This window comes from Oncorhynchus keta, chromosome 17 (genome assembly GCF_023373465.1).
Source record: "Oncorhynchus keta strain PuntledgeMale-10-30-2019 chromosome 17, Oket_V2, whole genome shotgun sequence".
Lineage (NCBI taxonomy): Eukaryota > Metazoa > Chordata > Actinopteri > Salmoniformes > Salmonidae > Oncorhynchus > Oncorhynchus keta.
In genome coordinates, this window is record NC_068437.1 from 24,974,845 (window position 1) to 24,990,885 (window position 16,041).

The 16,041-nt window shown below is 42.7% G+C and overlaps 2 protein-coding genes and 1 long non-coding RNA gene across 7 annotated transcripts; all 3 read right to left on the reverse strand.

Annotated features, from left to right (window-relative positions):
* Positions 1-1,602: 1,602 nt before the first annotated feature.
* arpin (actin related protein 2/3 complex inhibitor) lies at positions 1,603-4,109 on the reverse strand. The gene is made up of 6 exons (XM_035791040.1): positions 3,745-4,109; positions 3,241-3,316; positions 2,893-3,025; positions 2,455-2,661; positions 2,172-2,335; positions 1,603-1,983 (listed from the first exon to the last, which is right to left on the reverse strand). The coding sequence occupies exons 1-6, from the start codon at positions 3,834-3,836 to the stop codon at positions 1,975-1,977; spliced, it is 681 nt and encodes a 226-aa protein (XP_035646933.1). The 5' UTR covers positions 3,837-4,109; the 3' UTR covers positions 1,603-1,974.
* A 946-nt stretch (positions 4,110-5,055) lies between these two features.
* Positions 5,056-9,185, reverse strand: fam169b (family with sequence similarity 169 member B). Of its 5 annotated transcripts, none has more exons than XM_052465748.1 (9): positions 8,972-9,185; positions 8,587-8,729; positions 8,213-8,381; positions 8,025-8,110; positions 7,510-7,684; positions 6,913-7,095; positions 6,050-6,191; positions 5,737-5,807; positions 5,056-5,423 (listed from the first exon to the last, which is right to left on the reverse strand). In XM_052465748.1, exons 1-8 carry the CDS (start codon positions 9,006-9,008, stop codon positions 5,798-5,800), a joined length of 945 nt encoding a protein of 314 aa, XP_052321708.1. In that variant the 5' UTR covers positions 9,009-9,185; the 3' UTR covers positions 5,056-5,423; positions 5,737-5,797. The 5 variants fall into 5 exon arrangements, with proteins under 5 accessions (XP_052321708.1, XP_035646938.1, XP_035646935.1 ...); XM_035791045.2 differs by having other exon boundaries at positions 6,066-6,191; positions 8,213-8,349; positions 8,587-8,693; positions 8,972-9,184; XM_035791042.2 differs by having other exon boundaries at positions 6,066-6,191; positions 8,587-8,693; positions 8,972-9,184.
* A 571-nt stretch (positions 9,186-9,756) lies between these two features.
* On the reverse strand, positions 9,757-11,752 carry LOC118396138 (uncharacterized). Its single transcript, XR_004828136.2, has 3 exons — positions 11,495-11,752; positions 10,971-11,252; positions 9,757-10,689 (listed from the first exon to the last, which is right to left on the reverse strand). It is a non-coding gene; the product is annotated as an uncharacterized LOC118396138 (long non-coding RNA).
* Positions 11,753-16,041: the final 4,289 nt, after the last annotated feature.

Genomic DNA, 16,041 nt, shown 5'->3' on the forward strand with positions numbered 1-16,041 from the left:
GGCTGGTGGTTCCGGCAGATCCTGGCTGACTAGCGGATCTGGCAGATCCTGGCTGACTGGCACTTCTGGCGGATCCTGGCTGACTGGTGGATCCTGGCACACTGGCGGATCCTGGCACACTGGCGGATCCTGGCACACCGGCGGATCCTGGCACACCGGCGGATCCTGGCACACCGGCGGATCCTGGCACACCGGCGGATCCTGGCACACCGGCGGATCCTGGCACACTGGCGGATCCTGGCACACCGGCGGATCCTGGCACACTGGCGGACCCTGGCCGACTGGCGGATCCTGGCCGACTGGCGGATCCTGGCCGACTGGTAGCTCAGACGGCGCTGGGCAGACGGGTAGCTCAGACGGCGCTGGGCAGACTGGCGGCGCTGGACAGACTGGTGGCTCAGACGGCGCAGGGCAGACGGGTAGCTCAGACGGCGCTGGGCAGACTGGCGGCGCTGGGCAGACTGGAGAAAAAGGCTCTGGCGGCGCTGGGCAGACTGGCGGCACTGGCAGCGCTGGGCAGACGGGTAGCTCAGACGGCGCTGGAGAGGAAGGCTCTGGCAGTGCTGGACTGAGGGGCTCTGGCGCCTCTGGAATGAGGGGCTCTGGCGCCTCAGACTCCGGCAGCAGCGCCGGACAGGTGGGAGACTAAACGGGGGGAGTTGGCTCAGGTCTGACTCCTGACTCTGCCACACTCCCCCTGTGCCCCCCCCAAGAAATTTTTGGGGCTGACTCTCGGGCTTCCATCCGCGCCGCCGTGCTTGCTTTGCCAACCTCATTCTCCTGTAACCTTCCGCACACTGCTCCATCGAATCCCAGGCGGGCTCCGGCACTCTCCCTGGGTCGACCGCCCACCTTTCTATTTCCTCCCAAGTAGTATAGTCCATGTTCTCCAAGTAGTGCTGCCCCTCCCACTGCTGCTGCTGCTGCTGCTCCTGCTCGTTACCACGCCACTTGGTCCTGTTGTGGTGGGTGATTCTGTAAGGGTTTTCTTCTGGTGAAAGAGAGGCGGACCAAAATGCAGCGTGGTGGTTATTCATGTTTTTAATAAAGACGACTATACATGAACAGACTATATAAAACAAGAAAAGTGAAAACCTAAACAGTCCTATCTGGTGCAAACACAGAGACCGGAACAATCACCCACAAAACCCAACACAAAACAGGCTACATAAATATGGTTCCCAATCAGAGACAATGACTAACACCTGCCTCTGATTGAGAACCATATCAGGCCAAACATAGAAATAGACAAACCAGACACACAACATAGAATGCCCACCCAGCTCACGTCCTGACCAACACTAAAACAAGGAAAACACACACGAACGATGGACAGAACGTGACACATGTACACAAGTAATGTATTCATTCAAGCTGGTAACCCAAACAGTTTTGAATCTTTTCTTTTGAGAATGCATGATTTAAAATCACCACCCTAGCCTACATCTATTTGGCAACTCCATACATTTGCACACACTAATAATCTGATTAGCAGACAATGACTACTCTACTAATAGAAGTTATAACTCTGCTCTTGCATGACCAATCTTACCCAATTGATGGTTTACATTTTGGATGACACACATGAGTCGAACAACCCCATCAGATAAATTGACATATTTGTTTTATTACAAGGTTAATATGTGTAGTACATATCATTTGTACCCTTCTACAAACAAGGATACATTTTCAGTAGAGAAAAAGTAGAGAAGTAAAGCATGTATGACGTTTACTAAAGACAGGTTCAAAGCAATACATGTACACCCCTATATCGAAGATACACTGCAATAGCCAGATTTGTCAACTTCTTGTAGAGAACTCTATATTACAAAAGGAGTTCTGAATAAAACATGAAATGACACTCTTCCTCTTTAGTGTGCATATGCTGCACAAGCAATGTTAAGAGGGTGGAACCGTGGAGTACAAACCATCACAGGAATAAGGAGGTTTTACTGTGCAATTCCATTCATCTCCTCATTCATCCTAAAAATAGAAACACAATGATAGAGGTTTTAAAATTGAAATGGGGTGTCATAAAATATATACAGTACAGAGAAAATGCTATAATGTATGTAGATAATTTAATTAGACTTTAGATCATTTTTGACATGTTCTTCAAAAATGAGCAAGGGGAAAAGAATCGTGCCTCAGGAATCTCCCACTCCTCTTACCCATTCCTCCTCATCTGCTCCTTCGCCATGGCCTTCAGGCTTCGTTGCACTGCTGGCATCGGATTTGTTGGACATTATTTTGTCTGTCCACGATGTTCCTGCTTCTTTGTCTCCGGCAAAATTGCATTTGGTCACTGTGCCTCCATAGACTTTGGCCAAGGAAACTGAAAGAGCAGACCAAAACTAAGTACATAATGCTCACCCTGTCTAGAGCTACAATCAAACTGGGAGTGGAACTTCGGTTTAGGCAAATTTTCAAGGGATTGCTGAACATCAAACTTACAAATAAATGGGCCATCGCCTTTGGTTTTCAGTCTAATGTCCTGGCCCGTTTCTAGTTCAGTCTTGCTCATCTCTCCCTCTGGGTACCAGAAAGCATAGGTCCCACTTAGACAGTGTTTCCCTGTCACTTTCACCAGATCCTCCTTGGTCACGAGGTTTTCCAGCTGGACCTCAGTGAGGCAATCAGTCTCTCCTTTAGCCTCCACCTCTGCACGGTAGAAACAAACAAACACACCAGTTCAGATAGCACCACTAGAGTTGTTTTTACAAAGAATATAGTATGGTGGTAAATGAATGTTTTTACATAATTTTGAGAGTCCTTGAACAAGCTTTGACAAGTAAATGTAAAGTGTTACCAATAAGGTATCATCTGTGAATCATCTGACCTTAGACTGTAGGCCTATTCACAATATTGTATGAAGTGGATAAGAATACTCACTGAATGATGACATGAGATAACCAGTGTTGACCTTTTTGGTATCACTGAAGTTTGGTTCAATTTCCATTCCTTTAGCATCAAATTTCCTTTGGTGGATTCGACTAGGTTTGATGTATAGGACATAGAAACGGTCCTGCCAATACAGCACAACATATGGCAATCTAGATAGTTTAAATTAGGAGTCCTAGAAAACCAAGTAGGCCTAGTTCCTCATGTGGTCATCACTGATATGATATAATATAAATAAAATAAATACAATATAAATCAAATGTAAATAAAATAGCCTAATAACAATCAAATAGCCTAATCATATTTTATTGAAGAGGTTATTATATGTTGTCAGTTTACCTTCTGATTGTTGACGTCAGTGATAACATGGCGTGAGACATCAACCAACTTTCCCTCTAATATGACACCTAGACCACTGTGGGAGAAAGGGATTGTAGGCTCCAGTATACCATTTTCCAGGACTGGAGTTTATATATATATATAAAAAAATATATGCCATTTAGCAGACGCTTTTATCCAAAGCGACTTACAGTCATGTGTGCATACATTCTACGTATGGGTGGTCCCGGGAATCGAACCCACTACCCTGGCGTTACAAGCGCCATGCTCTACCAACTGTGCTTAGCCTATATGCACGAGTTCTTCATTCCCTCTCTATATCTCTCTCTATCTCTCACTCACACACACACTCACTCACAGAGCCATCTACTGCATTTAATAAAACATTAGGCATATGTAAGTATTATATTGTAGCTCTATGCAGTATTATAGTTTATCTTTATGCAAAATTACAGATTCTCTGCAGGCAGCGTAATAGCTTTGATCTGCATCAAGGCATCATACCTCTGATATGAGGAGGGGGCCCACGCGTGTTCAATCTTTTCATTGTGAACAGGTTTATTCTGCAAGGACGTATTGTTATAAATTCGGCTCATTTTTTACTCTAGAGAAAGCAACAACCACACCGTTTTGATACTCGAAAAACCGAAGCAAAACTATCCCGTGACTTCCTGATTCTACGTCAAATGAGGAAAAAGTGTTGTTGTGCTCGTTTTGAAAGTCGGTGTGTCCCGAAATTATGTAAACGTCATACCACTGGAATTGACGACCAACAGCACGGAGTAAAACAGGTGAGTAAAACATCAATCAGATCAGAAAAAACAGGAGTATAAATGTTTGATACTGAAATTAAATGATACTGTTTGGTATTGGAACATTGGCTCTGATTCCAATAGGCTGACCCATAACAGTCTACGGTGATGTGAATGGGCAGGAGAGGAGGCTGGTTGGATGAGCTATAGGAGGAAGGGCTTATTGTAATGGCTGGAATGGAATTGATGAAACGGAGTCAAACGTGGTTTCCATATGTTTGATACCTTTCCATTTACAATGAGTCTGTCCTCCCATAGCTCATCTGGTGGGCAGCAGCCTACTCCCTCTCCTAGGTCCAGGAGTCTTCACCACTAATGCTTTCTTACGCAGTAGGTATAGAGTTGTTCTGCTAAGCATTCTGCATGTGCCCCCTGTGTATTTTTCTTTATTTGTCATGTATCCTATTTTTGAAAATGTTTACCAGTGTGTGTATTAATTTTGCCCTGCCAAACCCCATATGTTTAAAGTAACTGCCCAGTGTTTCCAGATTTCTAATAAATATGACTTATAAATACAATATGAGTGAAATAGTTTTTCTTCCAAAAACATATTTATTAAGTATGTTAAAAAACAGATTTTCTGTGTTGGAACCCCAGCAACAGAATAGGGTGGGGGCATATACCAGTCATTAAAAATATGAATGCAAGTAGTCCGCTGATTGGCTAGCTCACTCTCCTCTAGGCCGCTGATTTGCCAGCTCCTCCTCCCTCCTCAGGGAGATGACATACTTTTCTATGAGGAAATAGCAACCATTTTTGAAATGGTCTGTTTGAGATCCAAGTTTGAGGTTGGGGTTTTAAAGTGGTTTTCCTCCAATTTATGCTTTGGCCACCAATACGAGTATAGGATGAGTCAACAACATTATTTGGATAGTAGTTAACAGAATATGAACATTTAAAAGTGAGATTTTCACTGGGCAGTTACTTTAACACCCAATTATAGTCTAAGATGGAAGGCGAGAATGATTACAAAGCAGTAAACACATTGCAACAGACACCCATGTAACCACAGTGATGATGTTACCACTTTATTAAGCAGAATATGAAACTGATATGTAATTATTTGCAGTTTAGGTCCCAAAAATGTTAACATTTTGAACATCCATTATTTCTAGCCTTAGTCAGCACCTTATAGTTGCTCAAAATAACAACTGACACAAATGCCCTTCTATGTTCTGCGACAAATGACATAAAAAAACATAACTTGAAGTCTTCTGAGGACCATGATCCATCTGTGGTCTGAGGTTTAATTTCATGTCCCCGTCTGTTTGGAATTAGCACTCCCCTCAGCCTCGTCTGCCGGTAGCTTCTCTCTTTTACTTCTGTGGTGATCACAGCCAAACCATCAGAAAACCAATAATCAAGAGACATCTTGAGGGAAGGGTTAGGAAAGAGGCAGATAGTACAGTTATAAATATACATTCCTCAGACAATGTGAGTAGGCTAAATCAGATGTAATATATTTGATTACACATTGATTTCCCTAACGAAAGGATACGTTCGCTTATTTTCCTCCTACATATTATAAATTGTCTTAGTTACAATATCCAGTGGTTGCTAAATTTGTTGTGATGGATTCTAAAAGTCACTTGAGGTTGAGACCAAAGCTAAAACAAGGTCATAAACAGTCCCTCCTAACTACTACTCTGTAACCATAATGAAATAGAAAATAAAATGACCTCACCTGATGATATGATTATTTATAGTTTCTCTTCTCCTTGTTCAATGTTGTTGGACATTGCTCCTCACTTGAGCCTACAAAAACAATCCCACTTTACAAAGATGTACTCACATTTAAAATGTATGAAAATAGCATTCAAATAAAACAGCTCTAAAATCCTGACATCGTATAATCAAACGTGAACCCTATTTACAAGTGAAGTGCTTTCAAAATGTGCTTTCTTGTCTTACAATTCAGACCATGTTATGATGTTTACAGTGATATGACTGTCTCTCATTATCACACAACTTTTGCATTGGTACACCCTGATCCAAACCTAGGGAGGGCCTCACTGTTTGTGCTTCGGTTGAGCTGTATGTTGAGCCATATGTTCCGTCTCTGGCCCCAGCCCCCAGGGGCTTCCACCTCATAGAGCCGGTCCCTTTGGTCCTGGTGCATCTGCAGATACTTGCTGCACACTGGAGAGAGGTGGAGACATACCATATACATTTCAGTAAATGACTGGAGGGGATGTTGGAGATCTACAATGGATGGTCACTGGAATTGAGACTTGACTTAAATGGGGCAACTTTGATGATGTCCTGAATTGTCCATAAGGCATAATTACTTTAGTAACATTCCTTTGTATCGCTGTAAATTGTGCTCATAAACATGACGTTATAATGTTTAAAAGGTACATTTCTTGAACATTCCTGCTGCAAATTTCTCATTTTAAAAACCTCATTACCTTATTAACGTTTTGGAGCCCAGACATACAGTATAGTATGGGTATCGTGGTTACATTTTATATGAAAGTGTTGCCCAATTATTTTTTAAGAAGACAAGGTGGCTAGCATTATTTCAAATGTAGTGTCATCTAAAAGTGTTGGTCTATGTCTAAAGATTAGGTTACATACATTATGATTCAGTAAATCATATCCTGGAAGATAAAGTACAGCTCGTGTGAAGCCCTACCCTACCCCACCCCACCCTCTCCTGGCTCATAGATCTCTGACTAGGTAAACAGTCCTTCATAACACACCATAAATTGTTGTGCGTCCAACCAAGTGATAGCGTGTGCCATCTCCAAATTGACTGGAAGCACCTCATATTATCTGCAATCTTTACATGGATGACTACAACAGTTACAACCAGCATTGACGTAATTAACCTTTGAATTTCTAATACTGACTGACCCACCTTTAATCATGCTTGGGGATATGGGACAGCTGATTCCGATCACTTCCTCATTGGGGAGGGATTTACAGAAGTCTGCCAGGATCTGCAGTGCCAGACCACTCCTCCTCCACTGAGTCCTCACAAACACAGTGTCAAGGACAGAAAGCTGATAGCTTCGACGAGTGAATCCATCACACAGACTTCCTGAAAGAGCCAATAATACATGATGTTGCTTTGACCAAATGATCAAAAACATATGCAACCCCCAAAAGAAAATAAATTCCTCCCTGCACTGTTTAGCTTTTATAAATTATTTACTTGAAAACAGGAATGGGATGATTGAATGTGACACTCCTTTAATTCTGACTCACCCAAATTCAACATGTACACATACAAATACAGAGCCTATTGTCTAAACCGAGCACATACATATATATTTTTTAATATTTTGGGGGGTTGAGTTTCTGCCTGTGCAGCCTTACTATTTTGTTGCAATGCACTGTGTTGACCTAGCAACCCTCCCTGTTCTAAATATAAATTGAGTGCAGATGAGAATATTTTTGTAAGACACTATTTTTGTCAACTGGCAGAAAATAAGAAACTAACACAATGCCTTACCTTTCTTTTTGATGGTGTAGAATCCAACTGCCTCCCCATTATGCCATAGAATTTTGCCAAATTCCCTCATTGGGTGAGGTGAGAAGTAAATCTCTTCCCCTGAAGGCCTCTCCAAAACTCCAAAAATGATTTGACTAAGCAGGAAAAGTATCACTCTCTCCATAACAGACTGCACCTGTGAATGACCTACACATCTAAGCCTTATCCTAAATACATTGACAAAAGCCACATTCACTGGTTTAAAACCTAATTGGATGTATTTGTGGGACTTGTAATTTAAATCGAATTATATCAAAAGGTATGGAAGGACCTTTGCATGTTATTACATGTAATAATACACCCTTTAGATGTAATAACCATGTACAAAATATTTAATTTAGTGCATATTTAATTTATATGTGCCTACTCCCTCTCAAAATGAAGGTAATGGGAAGTCATGGTCTAGGCCTATATTTAGAGGGATGCCCTTTACTCTCTTACCATGGAGGACACAAGTGCAAATGTAAAGAACGTACCATCACAAGACCAGATCTGGATTTGGTGGATGTCTTCAAAACATCATTTAAAGACCACCACTTTCCATGCAGGTTCAGGGCCACCACTGTGAAAACATAATATTCTATGTAACATTATACGGTAGCCTATATAACATCAACCAAACACAGCGGATCTAAAAGGCAACCTTTCTCTGTAGGGTATCAACCTTGAGTTCCATCTGCAGGCATGTGCAGAGTCAGCAGAGTGCAAGGTGGATCGCCATCACCGAACAGCTGGAGTCTGCCCACGTTGTCATGTGTCACCTCCACCCGATGAAGGGGTTCAGTTTGGCAGGTGACAGATCTGTCACCAACATTGGATGTTTTTGTAAGACCCTTACAAAAAAGATTGCAGTTTAAAAAGTGCAGTCCACTGTTATTTTGGATGCAGTATTTGCAGTGTACTGCAGTTATACTGCACTCTGACTGTAATCTTTTTTTAAAAAGTATTATTATGGGGAGATGCTCATCTGTAGCCTACAGAAGCATTATGTTTTATTTGGAGTGAGTGTAACCAGAAACTCGTCATTAAAAAACATACCTTTGAGCCATTTGAGGGTAGAAACCAACGCTCTCCTTCATAGGTGTTTGACGCCAGGGAGGTCGATATGTTTTCAGAGGTTGAACTCAGTGCCCTGTAATCTAGATCTGGGAGATCAATGGGATATATGTCCTTGATTTCCCCTTGGGCAAAAGTAAAACATAAAATTAAACTTTAATTCTAGCAAGGTCTAAACGTAACTTGAAACATTGTCTAGCGTCTATGACTGCTTGCAAATTAACTCTGAACTTTACAACGCTTGGAATACGACCGTGTAACGTGTTTGACTGTCAGCAACACCTTAAGAGTATAAAAAAACGTATAAATCGTCTACTGAACATTCTATCCATTTGTGCCACATAATGGTCTTACGTTACTCTTTTACCTGTCTTTTGTGTTTGCGAGGTCCGATTGGATTCCATCTTGAAAATTATGTCAACTGGACGACGACGAATGTTATGCAACACTACCACCTTGTGACGACAGGGAAAACTTACATCAAAACATTGTGTTTTAGAGGCACTTCAAGTTAGTCATAGGAAGCTGCATCGCTGGAGTGACTTGAGAGAAGTGTGAGAGAAGTGTGGGGGTGGGGAGCAATGGGTTTACGAAATGGGAGGATCAAGAGCAATTCCAATTGGCAAACCGGAAGGAGGGGAGAATATGGCGGAAGTGGATGCTGAGTTCGAATCAAGCACCACGTTGAACAGAGTTGGTGAAGACAAATGTTTTGAATGGACAACAGTAGTATCGAAAACTGGAACAAAAAGGAAATAGTCTAACATTGGAGTGGAGAATACGTGTATGAATCTTGTTGGGATGCATTTGTTGAGTAAGGATGCATGTGTGGGAAATCCGTTTGAGGTGTTGAAAATGGTGATGTTTGCGCAGAGTGACCAAAAGTCTGTCATAGTGACCAAGAGTGGTCTTATTTGATGACAGTTTTTTGCGATTGCTTACCCACTTGTTGCAGAATTTGGCTCATTGTGTCAAAAACTTGGTCACAACACTTGGAGATAAACCTCTCACTTCTATGTCAAAATAAACTCTGCAATCAAAACCTAAATCCTTTCAAAATGGCATTTTTTGCCACAAAGTGATACACACATGCACCATTTAAATAACTCTTTCAAAGCAGCAACACACTGATGTACTTTACACAAAACACTGTTGTGTTTAGTACTTTGTACACCTTTTTAATGTTCTCATATAGGCTTTTGTGAAAGATTGTTCCAGTGCAGCACATCTACTCACATTTCAATGAACACAAAATAGAAAGTCTTCAGAAAAAAATGTAGACAACTTATTTTTTTGCCATTGCAGGTTTTTACAACAAATAAACAAAGTAGAATTACAGTACAGTAACCAATACAATATGTTACTGTAAACTCACAGGAAAAAAATAATTACAGTACAATTAGTGCAATGGTAAACAAAAAATAGTATTGTAAGGGATGGGATGGATGGTTTATGGATCCCACCTTCTGTTAGGGTCTGGCCACATCACCTCATCCACATCACAAACAATGTCCCCCCTGGCTAGGCAACGGGGAAAATATCGCCTTGCGTGCCATATCCAACACTGGACTGACCCCACCTCAATGTCTCCACAGGCCTATTCAATTGCTTGCAGGCGGGCATGTGGTTGGCGGTCATAGACTTTCTAACGCCAAGCCGAAAATAATTCCTCAAACAGATTGAGAAATGGGGAGTAAGGAGGCAAGTATACAACTGTGAAGTTATTGGGGTTGGTGAACCAGTCCCTGACCAGAGCAGCCCAGTGGAAATTAACATTATCCCAGATGACAACAAACCTGGGCTGCTCTGGTCCGTGCTGTACAACTGCATTATGTAGTGCATCCAGAAACATGATTATGTGTGCAGTATTGTATGGACCGAGGGTGGCATGGTGATGGAGAACTCCTTGCAGACTAATGGCGGCACGCAAGGGGATATTTCCCCCGCGCTCCCCAGGGACATTCATAACAGCTCTTTGTTCTATAACTTTTCGGCCCCAATGCCTGGTTTTAGCTAGATTGAATCCAGCTTCATCAATGAAATAAACTAATGAGGCTGTGCAGCTGCATCAAAGTCCAGGACTCTCTGCAACAGAAAATGCATACACTGTACAGTGAATATGGTGTAACTCAAAACACAGGACTACAATGTCTACATTTTCACACAAGGATGGGGGTAGGGGTAGGGGGTTGGGTCAGGCACATTCAGTCAAAACTACAAGCTACAGGCAAGGCAGGTGCCTCCACAGACAACACCCCCTCCACTGACTAGGTCAGATACTGCTTTGTCTGAATGTATCTATGCAGTGCCAATAGGACAAAATCTACTGCCATTACTGTATTACAGTATAGTACAATGACACTTACTTGCACATAGTCATAGTGAGGGTCTTTGACTCTAATACTGTTCCTCTCAAATGGAACCCTGGACAGCTGCTCCATCGTAAATTGGTGTTGACGCAAGATGCGGCAGATTGTCGACATACTGACACGGTTGATATTATTGAATGTTGTGTGATCTGCGATAATTTGCTCTCATAGTTGATGTAGGCGGATGGTGTTGTTTGCAAACACTAGATTGACAATGACCAGTTCCTGTTCATGGTGAACAGACGTTGCCTTCCACCCTCAGGAGGTTGTCTGGCAGTTCTGTAGAAAATGAAAGAACATGATGTCATTGGTTAGGTCCTTTTTTAACATACTGTACTGTCATACTGTACACAGTAACATCAAACAGTATTACATGTACTTCATAGCACTATACCTATTTTTTTTTGTTCACTGAGGAGCATAGACCTAATATTGTAGGACTACATTGTATTGTACTGTGATGCAGAATGATGTGCAACAATTCCATAGGTACAGTCTAGTGTAGAAAGTTGAAGACATACCTGTTTTCCAGTCTAAATGTCCGTATTATGGATGCTACCGTGTAGCGACTCAGGTTGGGCTGGACTCTCTGCCCAACCTCCCTCATTGTCAGGCCATGATTTATGACATGGTCCACCAAATTGGCCCTAATGTCTTCAGAAATATGTCTCTGTCTATTGCTTGGTCCCCTTCTTTGTTCTTGTCCTGCTCCTCTCTCTCTTCATCTATCTCTTCCTCTTGCTCTCGCTCTCATTGCCTCCTTGTTTGCAAAGTTCTCACAAAAGAGGTGATCTTACCTGAGGTCTACTTGTAGTGGTAAGGCTCAGACTAATTGGTGTTCAATTACTGTAGAAGTGTTTTCATGTGTGTGTGTGTGTGTGGGTGTTGCCAATTTCAGGTATGTTTTGCATTTTGAAAAGAAGTGTTTTCTCAATGATTGCAAGAGATTTCATTCTTGAACGATGTGTCCAATGTATGAAACAGTGTGTAGTGTTTTGCCGAAGTGTGTGTAGAATTGCAAACGAAGTGCAAAGCAGAAAATGTGTTTGTACTTTAGGTTCCTTTGATTACGAAATAGTTACAAAAGTTAAGGTTTTGATGCTTTTGTTTAAGCATTCACTTTCAGTGTATAAGAAATCGGCAAAAACTGTCATTGTATTTCTGTTTTGTGTTTTGAACTTCGGGGTAGAGCACCCTTCAAAGGAGTCATCTCAGGGGTGACAACATTTGTTCAAGTTGAATACCTGAAGAGAATTCCTGGTGTGCTTGGTGCCCAGCGTCTGAACACTGCAGTGGTTTGGGGACAAAAGCTCTTACAACGTAGCCTACCTTAAGCTTCACATGAGTAGGCAGTCACTCTTTATAAAAATATAACAGCACAGACATACTTTCTTTATTTTTTTTCCATTCACCCAGAGTGAAGTATTGTAAAGGATTTGGCCTTGTTTCAAGTGTGTGCAGAAGGACAGATTATGCTGAAGAACGGTGTGTAAAAGGACAAAGGTGTTGCAGTTGTGGTGGGGATCATGATCCTGAGTTCATGGAGTGCCCTGTAAGGATGAAGGAGATTGAGGTGGCAACAGTCAGAGCGGTCAATCGAATCTCCTATGCGGAGACGATTAAAATAATAGAGAAAACATATAAAAAACATTATTCTACCTCTATTTTACCAGGTAAAGTGACTGAGAACACATTCTCATTTACAGCCTGGGGAGTAGTTACAGGGGAGAGGAGGGGGATGAATGAGCCAATTGTAAGCTAGTTGAAGATTTTTTTTCCCACCTTTATTTAACCAGGTAGGCTGTTGAGAACAAGTTCTCATTTACAACTGCGACCTGGCCAAGATAAAGCATAGCAGTGTAAACAGACAACAACACAGAGAGTAAACAATAAACAAGTCAATAAAACAGTAGAAAAAAAGAGTCTATATACATTGTGTGCAAAAGGCATGAGGAGGTAGGCGAATAATTACAATTTAGCAGATTAACACTGGAGTGATAAATGATCAGATGGTCATGTGCAGGTAGAGATACTGGTGTGCAAAAGAGCAGAAATGTAAACAAATAAAAACAGTATGGGGATGAGGTAGGTACAGTATATTGGGTGGGCTATTTACCGATGGACTATGTACAGCTGCAGCGATCGGTTAGCTGCTCAGATAGCAGATGTTTAAATTTGGTGAGGGAGATAAAAGTCTCCAACGTCAACGATTTTTGCAATTCGTTCCAGTCACAGGCAGCAGAGAACTGGAAGGAAAGGCGGCCAAATGAGGTGTGGCTTTAGGGATGATCAGTGAGATACACCTGCTGGAGCACGTGCTACGGGTGGGAGTTGCCCTCGTGACCAGGGAACTGAGATAAGGCGGAGCTTTACCTAGCATGGACTTGTAGATGACCTGGAGCCAGTGGGTCTGGCGACGAATATGTAGCGAGGGCCAGCCGACTAGAGCATACAGGTCGCAGTGGTGGGTGGTATAAGGTGCTTTAGTAACAAAACGGATGGCACTGTGATAAAGTATTGGAAGCTATTTTGTAGATGACATCGCCAAAGTCGAGGATCGGTAAGATAGTCAGTTTTACTAGGGTAAGTTTGGCGGCGTGAGTGAAGGAGGCTTTGTTGCGAAATAGAAAGCTGACTCTAGATTTGATTTTAGATTGGAGATGTTTGATATGAGTCTGGAAGGAGAGTTTACAGTCTAGCCAGACACCTAGGTACTTATAGATGTCCACATATTCTAGGTTGGAACCATCCAGGGTGGTGATGCTAGTCGGGCGTGCGGGTGCAGGCAGCGAACAGTTGAAAAGCATGCATTTGGTTGTACTAGCGTTTAAGAGCAGTTGGAGGCCACGGAAGGAGTGTTGTATGGCATTGAAGCTCGATTGGAGGTTAATGACCACAGTGTCCAAGGAAGGGCCAGAAGTACACAGAATGGTGTCGTCTGCGTAGAGGTGGATCAGGGAATCGCCCGCAGCAAGAGCAACATCATTGATATATACAGAGAAAAGAGTCGGCTCGAGAATTGAACCCTGTGGCACCCCCATAGAGACTGCCAGAGGACCGGACAACATGCCCTCCGATTTGACACACTGAACTCTGTCTGCAAAGTAGTTGGTGAACCAGGCAAGGCAGTCATTAGAAAAACCGAGGCTACTGAGTCTGCCGATAAGAATAAGAATATTGACAGAGTCGAAAGCCTTGGCCATGTCGATGAAGACGGCTGCACAGTACTGTCTTTTATCGATGGCGGTTATGATATCGTTTAGTACCTTGAGCGTGGCTGAGGTGCACCCGTGACCGGCTCGGAAACCAGATTGCACAGCGGAGAAGGTACGGTGGGATTCGAGATGGTCAGTGATCTGTTTGTTGACTTGGCTTTCGAAGACCTTAGATAGGCAGGGCAGAATGGATATAGGTCTGTAACAGTTTGGGTCCAGGGTGTCTCCCCCTTTGAAGAGGGGGATGACCGCGGCAGCTTTCCAATCCTTGGGGATCTCAGACGATATGAAAGAGAGGTTGAACAGGCTGGTAATAGGGGTTGCGATAATGGCGGCGGATAGTTTCAGAAATAGAGGATCCAGATTGTCTAGCCCAGATGATTTGTACGGGTCCAGGTTTTGCAGCTCTTTCAGAACATCTGCTATCTGGATTTGGGTAAAGGAGAAGCTGGGGCGGCTTGGGCGAGTAGCTGCGGGGGGGTGGAGCTGTTGGCCGAGGTTGGAGTAGCCAGGAGGAAGGCATAGCCAGCCGTTTCTTTTGTCTTTGTTTCTTTTTCACACCTGGCTTCATTTGCGTTAATTTCTGTGTGTATAATTGTAACCTGTTGCCTGCCTAATTTTGTGTGGGATTAGTCGTTCATTGTGAGGTGCTCGGTTAAGTATAACCGTTATTTGTTTTCCCGGGTTCTGAAGTATATGAGTCTCGGAACTTTGTTTGTTCCTCCGTGCGTTTGTACGGGTTTTCTGTTGTCGAGGGCGTTCTACCTTTTGATTGTGCCATTCCTGTGTTGGTGGACTTTCTTATTAAAACACGCTTCTCAGACATCCCTGCTCTCCTGCGCCTGACTCCCACACCTACCACCTAGACGCACGCTGTCACAAGACCTGTATGCTCTGGTCGGCTGGCCCTCGCTACAATTTCATCGTCATCTATAAGTCTATGCTAGGTAAAGCTCCGCCTTATCTCAGCTCACTGGTCACGATAACAACACCCACCCGTAGCACTCTCTCCTGCTGGAATATCTCACTGGTCATCCCCAAAACCAACACCTCCTTTGGCCGCCTTTCCTTCCAGTTCTCTGCTGCCAGTGACTGGAACGAATTGCAAAAATCGCTGAAGCTGGAGACTTATATTCCCCTCACGAACTATAAATATCAGCTATCTGAGCAGCTAACCGATCACTGCAGCTGTACATAGTCCATCTGTAAATAGCCCACCCAATCTACCTACCTCATCCCCATATTGTTTTTATTTACATTTCTGCTCTTTTGCACACCAGTATCTCTACTTGCACATCATCATCTGCTCATTTATCACTTCAGTGTTAATCTGCTAAATTGTAATTACTTCGCTACTATGGCCTATTTATTGCCTACCCTCACACCATTTGCACACACTGTATATAGACTTTCTTTTTTTATATTGTGTTATTAACTGTACGCTTGTTTATTCCATGTGTAACTGTGTTGTTGTTTGTGTCGCACTGCTTTCCTTTATCTTGGCCAGGTCATATAAAGGTGAAAATAAGTTAATATATAGTTATATATATATATATATAATTATTAGGGGCGGCAGCGTAGCCTAGTGGTTAGAGCATCGGACTAGTCACCGGAAGGTTGTGAGTTCAAACCCCCGAGCTGACAAGGTACAACATCTGTCGTTCTGCCCCTGAACAGGCAGTTAACCCACTGTTCCCAGGCCGTCATTGAAAATAAGAATGTGTTCTTAACTGACTTGCCTGGTTAAATAAAGGTAAAATAAAAATATATATAAATATAATAAAAAATACATGCTAGAACACGTCAATAGGCTTTCACTAGCTCGTGCTTGGCTCTGCCCACTTCTTTGCTTG